The sequence below is a fragment of the Curcuma longa genome, chromosome 5, assembly GCF_044706935.1.
Source record: "Curcuma longa cultivar G26 ecotype Majalengka, Jawa Barat chromosome 5, ITB_CL_G26_1.1, whole genome shotgun sequence".
Lineage (NCBI taxonomy): Eukaryota > Viridiplantae > Streptophyta > Magnoliopsida > Zingiberales > Zingiberaceae > Curcuma > Curcuma longa.
The window spans coordinates 294,637-304,743 of NC_133865.1; the positions used below are offsets into that span (position 1 = coordinate 294,637).

Here is a 10,107-nt window from a genome sequence, read left to right on the forward strand (position 1 = left end):
CCGTCACCTCTCTTTCCCCGCGGCCGTCTTCCTCTTTTCTGCCCTTCGTCGAGGTGAGATCTAATTCCTTGCTTTTGGATGTTTGTATCGATTTCGGAGCGTGCCTTTGTTTATCATCTTTAGGTTTGCAAGTGGATCCTTTGTTCTTTGTTTATTTTTTACTTGAGATTTCATGCTTGTGTTTTTCGATTCTGGTTTCTTTACGCTGCTCTTTTTGAGTTTCACGTATTCCAGTTTATTTATGCTTATGTACATGAGATTGTGTGTTTCGGTGGTTGATTGCAATCTAAAACCTGCATGGCCATGTCTTCATATGGTTTCCACTGTCTTATTCTATTCGGACTACTGTTGCAATTGAGCTAACTGGATTTTGTCTTTCTGATGTCTGTTCATTATTTCAGACGCTTGATTTGACAGCCAAGTGAACTAGTATATAGATCTCCCTCTTTGTTATTTTATGCTTCTCATGCATGCTCTACTTTGCAGTGTAGTCGTGATCGGAACTACGTTTATATGGTTACATTTGTATATTTCAACATAATGGGTTCTTAATTAGATAACCAGTAATTTGGGAATGAATTGTGCGTCCATTGTCTAATTGAAAGGATGAAGGTTTAATTGACCTTTGGTATAGGTTCAAATCCTATTGGACGCCGTTGATGTTATTTACGTTCCCAATTATAAGTGCCAGCATGGTGAGGATGCATGCAAATAGATATGGCAGATGACCACAGTGAACCGAGTTTGTTTGAGGGCTGACTGTTTTAATGAGCATATCTAACAACTGTTAGTTTTCAGTAGCATCAAACTCGTAGTTCAGCACAGTCCTTATATGGTTTCTAGATTATGGCACTTATACAAATAGCTTGGGTTATTTTTTGTTGATAACTAGTACTATTTTAAATAGTATTGTGTGGTATGGTACATAAGATGGTTCATGCGTCAGTATATGTTTGTGCTACTTTAGCCCTGTTACCATGTCCTTATAAAGTAATAATTTTAACATTATGTATTTGCAATGCTGATTATTGAACATCTTACATATATCCAAATGCTAAGTGCTACATTTTTCTTCCAACTGATTTGATATCTAAAACTTGTAATTTATAGTTAAGCTTGTGCTTACATTACTGATGTTGTTGCTTAAAGTTTTTTTTTTGTATGATTGCATGATACTTAGGTTTTATAGATATTTAATGATCACATCTTATCAATCTCAATTTTATCTGATGGATTGGAAATAAATTATGGCTATGGGTCTGTATCTACTCCGTTTTCAGGATTCCTCCATTTGTTTATAGTAATCTTCATCTATGCCACATAATTGGTGACTATCTGATCTTGCCTATGCTTTCTTTATAACAGTTGTTGTTTTGCTTTTAAGCCTTAATCACAATGGGGAAAGAGAAGGTTCATATCAACATTGTGGTCATTGGTCATGTCGACTCTGGCAAATCAACTACCACTGGACATCTTATTTACAAGCTTGGTGGCATTGATAAGCGTGTGATTGAGAGGTTCGAAAAGGAGGCTGCTGAGATGAACAAGAGGTCATTCAAGTATGCCTGGGTCCTTGATAAGCTTAAGGCTGAGCGTGAAAGAGGGATTACTATTGATATTGCTCTTTGGAAGTTTGAGACAACCAAGTATTACTGCACAGTCATTGATGCTCCTGGACACCGTGATTTCATCAAGAATATGATCACTGGAACCTCCCAGGCAGATTGTGCTGTTCTTATCATTGACTCGACAACTGGTGGTTTTGAAGCTGGTATTTCAAAGGATGGTCAAACTCGTGAGCATGCCTTACTTGCTTTTACACTTGGAGTTAAACAGATGATTTGCTGTTGCAACAAGGTGAAATGTTTTTGACAAATTATAACAGTTTTTTCTGGTTCAAATGGCAGGATTTTATATCAATTAATCACCAATTAATATGGGTTGCCTTCTTTTGTTGGTCCTCCATGGTTTCATTGGTAGATTTAGTGGCGGACATAGTTTTTAGCAACACAAGCTAGTTCAAGCACTTGGAATGCTGGGCATATCATGCTATTACAATTGACTTTAACGTTGAAATCATTTTAATGCCAAATAGGATAAATTAGTTCTGGTTCATTAAGGGTCCTAGTCCTCAATCCAACTGCTGATCTTCCCAGTTATGCTGGGAAACAAAGCAGAATGCCTTCATTTTTGTTTCTGGCGATAATAACAAGAGTTCCCTGAACTAGTCTCTTCGCAAACTGTTTGAGCTTGCTTTTGGTGCTCCAGCTCTTTCTGTTAGTCCTTATGCTTCATTTGTCTCGATGCAGATGGATGCCACCACACCCAAGTATTCCAAGGCAAGGTACGATGAAATTGTGAAGGAGGTTTCTTCCTACCTCAAAAAGGTTGGCTACAACCCTGAGAAGATTCCTTTTGTTCCCATCTCTGGATTTGAGGGTGACAACATGATTGAGAGGTCTACCAACTTAGATTGGTACAAGGGCCCCACCCTCCTTGAGGCTCTTGACTTGATCAATGAACCTAAGAGGCCCACAGATAAACCCCTTCGGCTGCCTCTTCAGGATGTGTATAAAATTGGTGGTATTGGCACTGTTCCAGTTGGACGTGTTGAGACGGGTGTCCTCAAGCCTGGCATGGTTGTTACATTTGGTCCAACTGGTTTGACTACTGAAGTCAAGTCGGTTGAGATGCACCATGAAGCTCTTCCGGAAGCTGTCCCTGGTGATAATGTTGGGTTTAATGTGAAGAATGTTGCAGTTAAGGATCTTAAGAGAGGTTACGTCGCATCCAACTCGAAGGATGATCCTGCAAAGGAGGCTGCTAACTTCACTTCTCAGGTGATCATCATGAACCACCCTGGCCAGATCGGCAATGGCTATGCCCCTGTCTTGGACTGCCACACCTCTCACATCGCAGTCAAGTTTGCTGAAATTCTCACCAAGATTGATAGACGATCTGGCAAGGAGCTTGAGAAAGAGCCCAAATTCCTTAAGAATGGTGATGCTGGCTTTGTTAAGATGATCCCTACCAAGCCCATGGTGGTCGAAACTTTCTCTGAGTACCCTCCGCTTGGTAGATTTGCTGTGAGAGACATGCGGCAGACGGTGGCTGTTGGTGTCATCAAGAGTGTTGAGAAGAAGGATCCAACCGGTGCCAAGGTTACCAAGGCTGCAGCCAAGAAGAAGTGAAATGGTTAATGATGGTCAAGTTTGGTTCAGGTTTTTCTTTGCTTTACTTTAGGTCTTGTTTATCACCTAAAACTTTTTGATAGCTACTAATGTGGTTAAATTGCAAACCATAAATGCTTGTTTATCTACTTTTCAGATATTTAAAATTTGAACATTTTGCTCTATGTTAATGCTGTCATTTAGTTCTATTTGGCCCCCTTGCATGTTCAATCGACTTGATAGTTCAGGTAGTAATTTCAAGTGCGCTCTTCTATGTTTTGAGCTGGTTCGTCTTCGCAGAAAGGATCATGCCCTTTTATGCATCTGCTTCACCTATGGATCTTGTATGTGGATGAACGTGGCGATCAGCTCCTGATCGAACTTGGGTCTCATCCTAAGTTTTACATACTATGCTCGTTTCCATATAGCTCGAGTAGTTTAGTTGGACTCTACGTTAATGCGTAGCCCATTGCTACACTGAATTAAATCAAATTAATTACGAAAACTTTTGTATTTGGGTTGGACCAGTTTTTTAAAATTTTATACAACTCTTAAAAAAATAGATGATATCAGATAGTAATGTAATACGGTATTAATTAAATAATATCGTACATAGATAATTAATTATTGTACATTTGATAAGTTATATGTTAATGCATATCATCCATATGTCAAATTATTAATAATTAATTTTAAAAGATTAATGTTTTGCACAGCTTCCCTTTTTAATTTTTTAGTTCCTCCCATGCCTTCCACCATTTCGCCATCTCATGAGATTAATCTATCATCTACTTTTGTGTTTATTATCTATTTTTAATTTACTTCTCTTTTCACCTAAGTAATTCGATGCCCTTTTTAACATCTAAAGTACCTGCAAGTACCGTTTTTGCCTTCACAATCTCTCTCTATGGTTTTTGTCTTCACAATCTCTCTCTATTGTTGTTAGCATTTGTTCCCACTTGCATTTTGGTGTCCACTTTACCTTTTATTTTTTTTTATAATTCAAATATCTAGCTCTCCACCCAACCTACCTTTCATGATCTCGCCAAAGCTTGCATTTGTTAGTACAATGCGGAAGAAGATCGTGCGTACAAATTGACTTTTGGAAGCTTGACTTAATGGGAAGGTTATTGATGTAGGAGTTAGGTTTGTTTTTACATGCTTGGCTAAACCAGGGGCACGATGAATAAGTTAGATAAAGTTGACTTAATTAAATAAGAATTGATTTGATGGATTTGCTTTTGATTAGTTATATCGAATGTGTAGTTGTAGGATCTTGATATAAATCGTAGTTGCAGTTGGGCTAGTTTAGCAAATGGAAGTTCAAGAGGCAAAGTCGATTGATGACACAGTTCATAGAAAAATAAGATCCATGTGAACTTATTGTGATCTTGATGAAATGGTCATGAGCCATAGATCACGTTGAAGTTTGATTTAAACTAGTCGACTAGAATGCAATCAAGTCAATTGTAATTGGACCAACCAACTGATGATAAAAATTGACTCAACTAAAAGGAGTAATGGTTGATCAACAATCATTGCTCATAGAGTTCCAAGAAAAATGAATCAGTCGACTGTTAAGTCAACTAATAGTGATCATTCATACTTTATAAATATCAAGTAAATACCACTTTGAACATCTCATGTTATCACATACATAACTATTTCTTTTGTCTACTATTTTGTTTGTGTGCCCATTTATTGATACTGAGCTCAAATTTTATTGTTGTTCTATTTTCTCTAATATTACATTTTTATTTGTAAAAGATTTTTTTAAGAGGCTTTTCTATTTCTGGAAAAGGAGAAGTCTTTGCCATTAGATTATTAGCCATATAGTAGGAGTTGGATTATCGAACCATATAAATTCTCTTATTAGTCGTCTTATATATTTTTTTTGTTACTTATTTCTTCGATTTGCTGATATTTTGATTGAAATATTGCATTTGCAAGAGTAATTTCAAAAATATTCTATTCAACCCCTAGATGTCACACAATTTCAACAAGTGGTATTAGAGTAAAATTCACTCTAATTGAAGTAATTTCTAATAGAGTATTAGTGTAGAGAGTACCAGATAATCGAATTATGATTTTGATAATGACAAAGGGTTCAAGTTAAGTTTGTGAAGATTACTAATGAGCTAACTTGAATGTGCAGGTAGCACAGAATAGTCCTAGTTGCAACTGAACAAAAGAAGCTTAGTTTCGAGGACTGGACAAAGAAGTACTCTTGGTCAAGAGAATTAGGCAGAAAGACTTGACAGATCAAAACACTAGATAGGAAGTTTAGACTGGTCTGTAGGACCGAACGTTTAGCGGTGGAAGTCCTAGGGATCAGGGTTAGATGCTGAGCAAAAGTCCAATTATGTCTGGAGGATCGAGTTGACAAAGATAAATTCTCCTGAGACGAGTAGGTGAGGACGTGTTTCCTGGAAGGGAACAGTAGACATCAGTTTGACCTAAGGTTTCATTGGAAGTTCAAAAGTCAAGACCAGACAGTTGATAAACTATCCATTTCTTATTTTAACTTTGGGTTTCAAATGTCCCTATTTGGATTCAATCGACCGGACAATCCAAGCTTCCAAAAGGGCTCCAAGCGCTTGGACATCAGCCGATCGAGCCAGCGAGGCAGATGAGATGGTAAATTCCCAATGGTCGGGACACCTCAGCCACCTGACGCCTGGTAAGGCTCCAGGCGCCCAAAGATGGATAAGGTGCAGCGGAGTCAAAGTTGATTCGGTAACCTTCACGTCAGCATCCAAGTGCCCAGAAGGGATACAAATGTCAGGAAGATGCCAAGTTAGCATTGAAAGCGGATCGACGGGATGACGTGGAGATGCCCGGAAGGAGTTCTAAGAACCTAGATTTCCTTATATAAGCAGTTGTGAGGGGAAACCCTATTTCACTCATTCACGCTACCTCTACGACTGTTCTATACATGTCTATGAAGATCTCATTGCATCTCGAGTGTAAGTTCCCTTTGACTTGAGATATTTAAGTCATTTTGGTCATAGAAACTTATATTTTGACATCTTAAGCAAGCATCTCTATGGAGGTGTGGATCGGGGATGATTGGATAAAAGTCGAAGTTTCCGAAGGTGATTGAGTAGCCAATAAAAGATTCACTATTCCTTTAATTAGGAGACATATACCCTATGACCACTTGTCAGGATTATTACTCGTAAGTCTTTGACCAAAGAAGAAACACGTCAAGAGGATGATCCTCTTGGACAGTTGTTTTAAGTAACTTGAATCCGCATGACAAGGAACTATAGTTTGAGCTAAGTGTGACGTAGTCAGCCTAATTAGGACTGACACATAGACTATGTTCTAAACTAAGCGAGTATAAGATGAGTGAAAGGAACATACACACTTACAACTATAACTGCTGAAGGGTTCAGAAGTGGTTCTAGAATTAACTGTGATTTTTCGATTAATTAGGGATCATGATGTACTATTGGGTGCCGCTTATGATCAATTCATAATTAATGGTTGATTATGGATGACCAACATAAATCGAGAACCTATAAGGGCACATGCACTATAAGTTTTCCCAAGAGACATAAAATGAGTTTGAGAATTAGATTCTTAAATCAAAAGAGATTGAGTCTAGTTGGATCAGACGAAAGATAAATATGAAAGATATTTTACAGGAACGGATGGGCAGATGGGCCACGTTTTTTGAAGACAAAGTGAACCTTCTTTAGTTTAATTATAAATCAAATTAGTTTGATTTTAATTAAATATAGTTTGGTTTTGAACCAACCTGGTTTGGTTGTGAACCAAATTTAAGCTAACAGTTTGGAGTTTGGGTTAATGAATGCGGATTTTTTTATTAGCGAACCAAACCCGTTAGAGATCTATAAATATAACTCTTATAAAGAGTTATTTAGAATATTAAAATCAAATCATTAGATTTAAAAACCGTAGCCCTCTCTCCTCCTCTTTTCCTTGAGTTGTCGCTCAACACAAAAGCACAACTTCTTCTTTTTATGTTGCCACCGCCCAACCCTTGGAGTCTGCTTGTTGCCGCCGGCCAAAGGAGATCTTTCAAGTGTTAAAATTAGCCCTTAGTGTCAATTCGGATTGAGTTGAGTTGGACTCAAGTCAACTCAGATTGTGTGAGACTCGAGTTAGACTCAAGTCACACAAGCCAAATTCGAATTTGATTAAAAGGTCATCATGCATGAGATGCAGCAGAGCTTCTTCTCGCGGGGACGACGATGAACAGTAGCGGCGGCACTGTTCATCGGGTAAGGTTTGAGATTAAATAGCGTGATTAATTGATCAATCTGAGCCATTGATTTTGAATCCGACGGCCAGACTTGATCTGAGCTTTAGGGCTTCTTAGGGTTTCCAAAAATTTGCAAAATTTTGATCAGGCTCGATCTGAGTCATGTCCTCCGTGTTGGCTTGATCGGTTTGGCAATTTTGACTTGAGTTGACCACGATTTAGCTCGAGTTGGGTTCGATTTAGCCCTAAAATCAATAAAAATCAAATTAATGCCAAAATTCACCATTAAATCACAAAAATTATATCAAGCCTTAAATAATGCAATATAGGACAATTAAAGTCAAATTGATTCAATAAATAATTATTTTCAATGTAAAAGCCCAAAATTGAATCAATTTAAATCGTAAAAATCCTAAGTCATCAGACCACTTGTCAGGATTATTACTCGTAAGTCTTTGACCAAAGAAGAAACACGTCAAGAGGATGATCCTCTTGACAGTTGTTTTAAGTAACTTGAATTCGCATGACAAGGAACTATAGTTTGAGCTAAGTGTGACGTAGTCAGCCTAGTTAGGACTGACACATAGACTATGTTCTAAACTAAGCGAGTATAAGATGAGTGAAAGGAACAGACACACTTACAACTATAACTGCTGAAGGGTTCAGAAGTGGTTCTAGAATTAACTGTGATTTTTTGATTAATTAGGGATCATGATGTACTATTGGGTGCCGCTTATGATCAATTCATAATTAATGGTTGATTATGGATGATCAACATAAATCGAGAACCTATAAGGGCACATGCACTATAAGTTTTCCCAAGAGACATAAAATGAGTTTGAGAATTAGATTCTTAAATCAAAAGAGATTGAGTCTAGTTGGATCAGACAAAAGATAAATATGAAAGATATTTTACAGGAACGGATGGGCAGATGGGTCACGTTTTTTGAAGACCAAGTGAACCCTCTTTAGTTTAATTATAAATCAAATTAGTTTGATTTTAATTAAATATAGTTTGGTTTTGAACCAACCTGGTTTGGTTGTGAACCAAATTTAAGCTAACAGTTTGGAGTTTGGGTTAATGAATGCGGATTTTTTTATTAGCGAACCAAACCGGTTAGAGATCTATAAATATAACTCTTATAAAGAGTTATTTAGAATATTAAAATCAAATCATTAGATTTAAAAACCGTAGCCCTCTCTCCTCCTCTTTTCCTTGAGTTGTCGCTCAACACAAAAGCACAACTTCTTCTTTTTATGTTGCCACCGCCCAACCCTTGGAGTCTGCTTGTTGCCGCTGGCCAAAGGAGATCTTTCAAGTGTTAAAATTAGCCCTTAGTGTCAATTCGGATTGAGTTGGACTCGAGTTGGACTCAAGTCAACTCAGATTGTGTGAGACTCGAGTTGGACTCAAGTCACACAAGCCAAATTCGAATTTGATTAAAAGGTTATCATGCATGAGATGCATGATCATTAAAAAGCTGCATGATCTTCATTAAAAGAAGAGAAAGATTATCATGCATGAGATGCATGATCTTCATTAAAAGAGGAGAAAGATCTTCATGCATGAGATGCATGAGAATTAATAAAGTATTAATTTCGTGGATCACTAAAAGACAAGAAAACCTTTCATCCTTCATATCTCATGGTGGGATATAAAAGGGGGTGAGAGGCTCTTGATGAAGGGGTTGTTGGATGCTCTTGCTCTTCCTCTTCTTCTCTTCTTCTTCCCTTGGCCGAACCTTACTTTGTGGCTAGCACCACAGTTCGGTTCTTCTCCATTTCAGTGTTCGTGTGGATACCGTGGAGGCGCGAACACACTGATCGTGCTGAGATCCGACGACCTTGAAGGCAAAGAGTTGCTGTCGGGATTGCGAAGGGCACGCATCGAAGGTAAACTCGATTCTAGTAGGTAGAATCGTCAAACGAGTATGTTTTTCGCATGGATCTTCTGGAGGGATCCTGTTTTCCGCTGCGTTATATGCAGTTTAATCGGTTTTTCGCGCATATAGATCCCTACATCAAGCTCACCACCAACAAAGGAACTTCCCTAAGATCAGTACCCTCTCAAGGTTGGCCTTTGTTCGAGTCAAAGGAAGTTACAACCAGCGGTACTGGAAGCAAGGAATAAGAGGAGAACAAACAGTTGCTTCTCCACTGAAAGGTATCACCTCTTCCTTTCGATTTTTGGCTATTGTTACATGGCAATTGTTGTTGTTGGAACAACCATGCCTTTAGATTTGTTGCCCCCTCTTGATAGCAAACCATTCGACTTTCGAACGGTAGTGTGATCATCTCTATTCAATCCGATTCGTATCGTCGGGTTGCTTCGAACCACCGGTTACGAAATCAGACCATAGGTTCTCTCTTTTGGATTGCTTGTTTTCCTCCTTCGATTAGTATAAAAGCAAAGACATGACACATGATTTAGGAAAGCCATCTCGAGGATCGCTTCTTCATTTCATTTTGTCTATTATTCCAGGACAATTATTGTTGCTGAAACTACCATACCATTAGGTTTGCTGCCTCTTTGTGACAATGAACCGTTTGACCTTCGAATGGTGATGTGATCACCTCCGTTCAATCCAATTCGTATTGTTAGGTTGTTTCGAGCTGCTAGATATCGAATTGGACCATAGGTCCTCCCTCAGATCGCTTGTCGCCCTCCTTTAACTAGTATCGAAACGAAGACACGACATGCGACTT

At 38.2% G+C, this 10,107-nt stretch overlaps 1 protein-coding gene across 2 annotated transcripts; it reads left to right on the forward strand.

Moving 5' to 3' along the window:
* Positions 1-3,355, forward strand: LOC141829033 (elongation factor 1-alpha-like). 2 transcript variants are annotated; one of them, XM_074716443.1, is made up of 3 exons: positions 1-53; positions 1,366-1,857; positions 2,310-3,355. In XM_074716443.1, the coding sequence occupies exons 2-3, from the start codon at positions 1,396-1,398 to the stop codon at positions 3,189-3,191; spliced, it is 1,344 nt and encodes a 447-aa protein (XP_074572544.1). In that variant the 5' UTR covers positions 1-53; positions 1,366-1,395; the 3' UTR covers positions 3,192-3,355. The 2 variants fall into 2 exon arrangements, with proteins under 2 accessions (XP_074572544.1, XP_074572545.1); XM_074716444.1 differs by having other exon boundaries at positions 12-53; positions 1,385-1,857.
* The last annotated feature ends 6,752 nt before the right edge of the window (positions 3,356-10,107 follow it).

Coding starts and splice junctions, on each gene's coding strand:
- LOC141829033 (XM_074716443.1), top strand. CDS start 1,396: ATGGGGAAAGAGAAGGTTCATATCAACATTGTGGTCATTGGTCATGTC. Junction 1,858..2,309: donor TGATTTGCTGTTGCAACAAG/GTGAAATGTTTT, acceptor GTCTCGATGCAG/ATGGATGCCACCACACCCAA.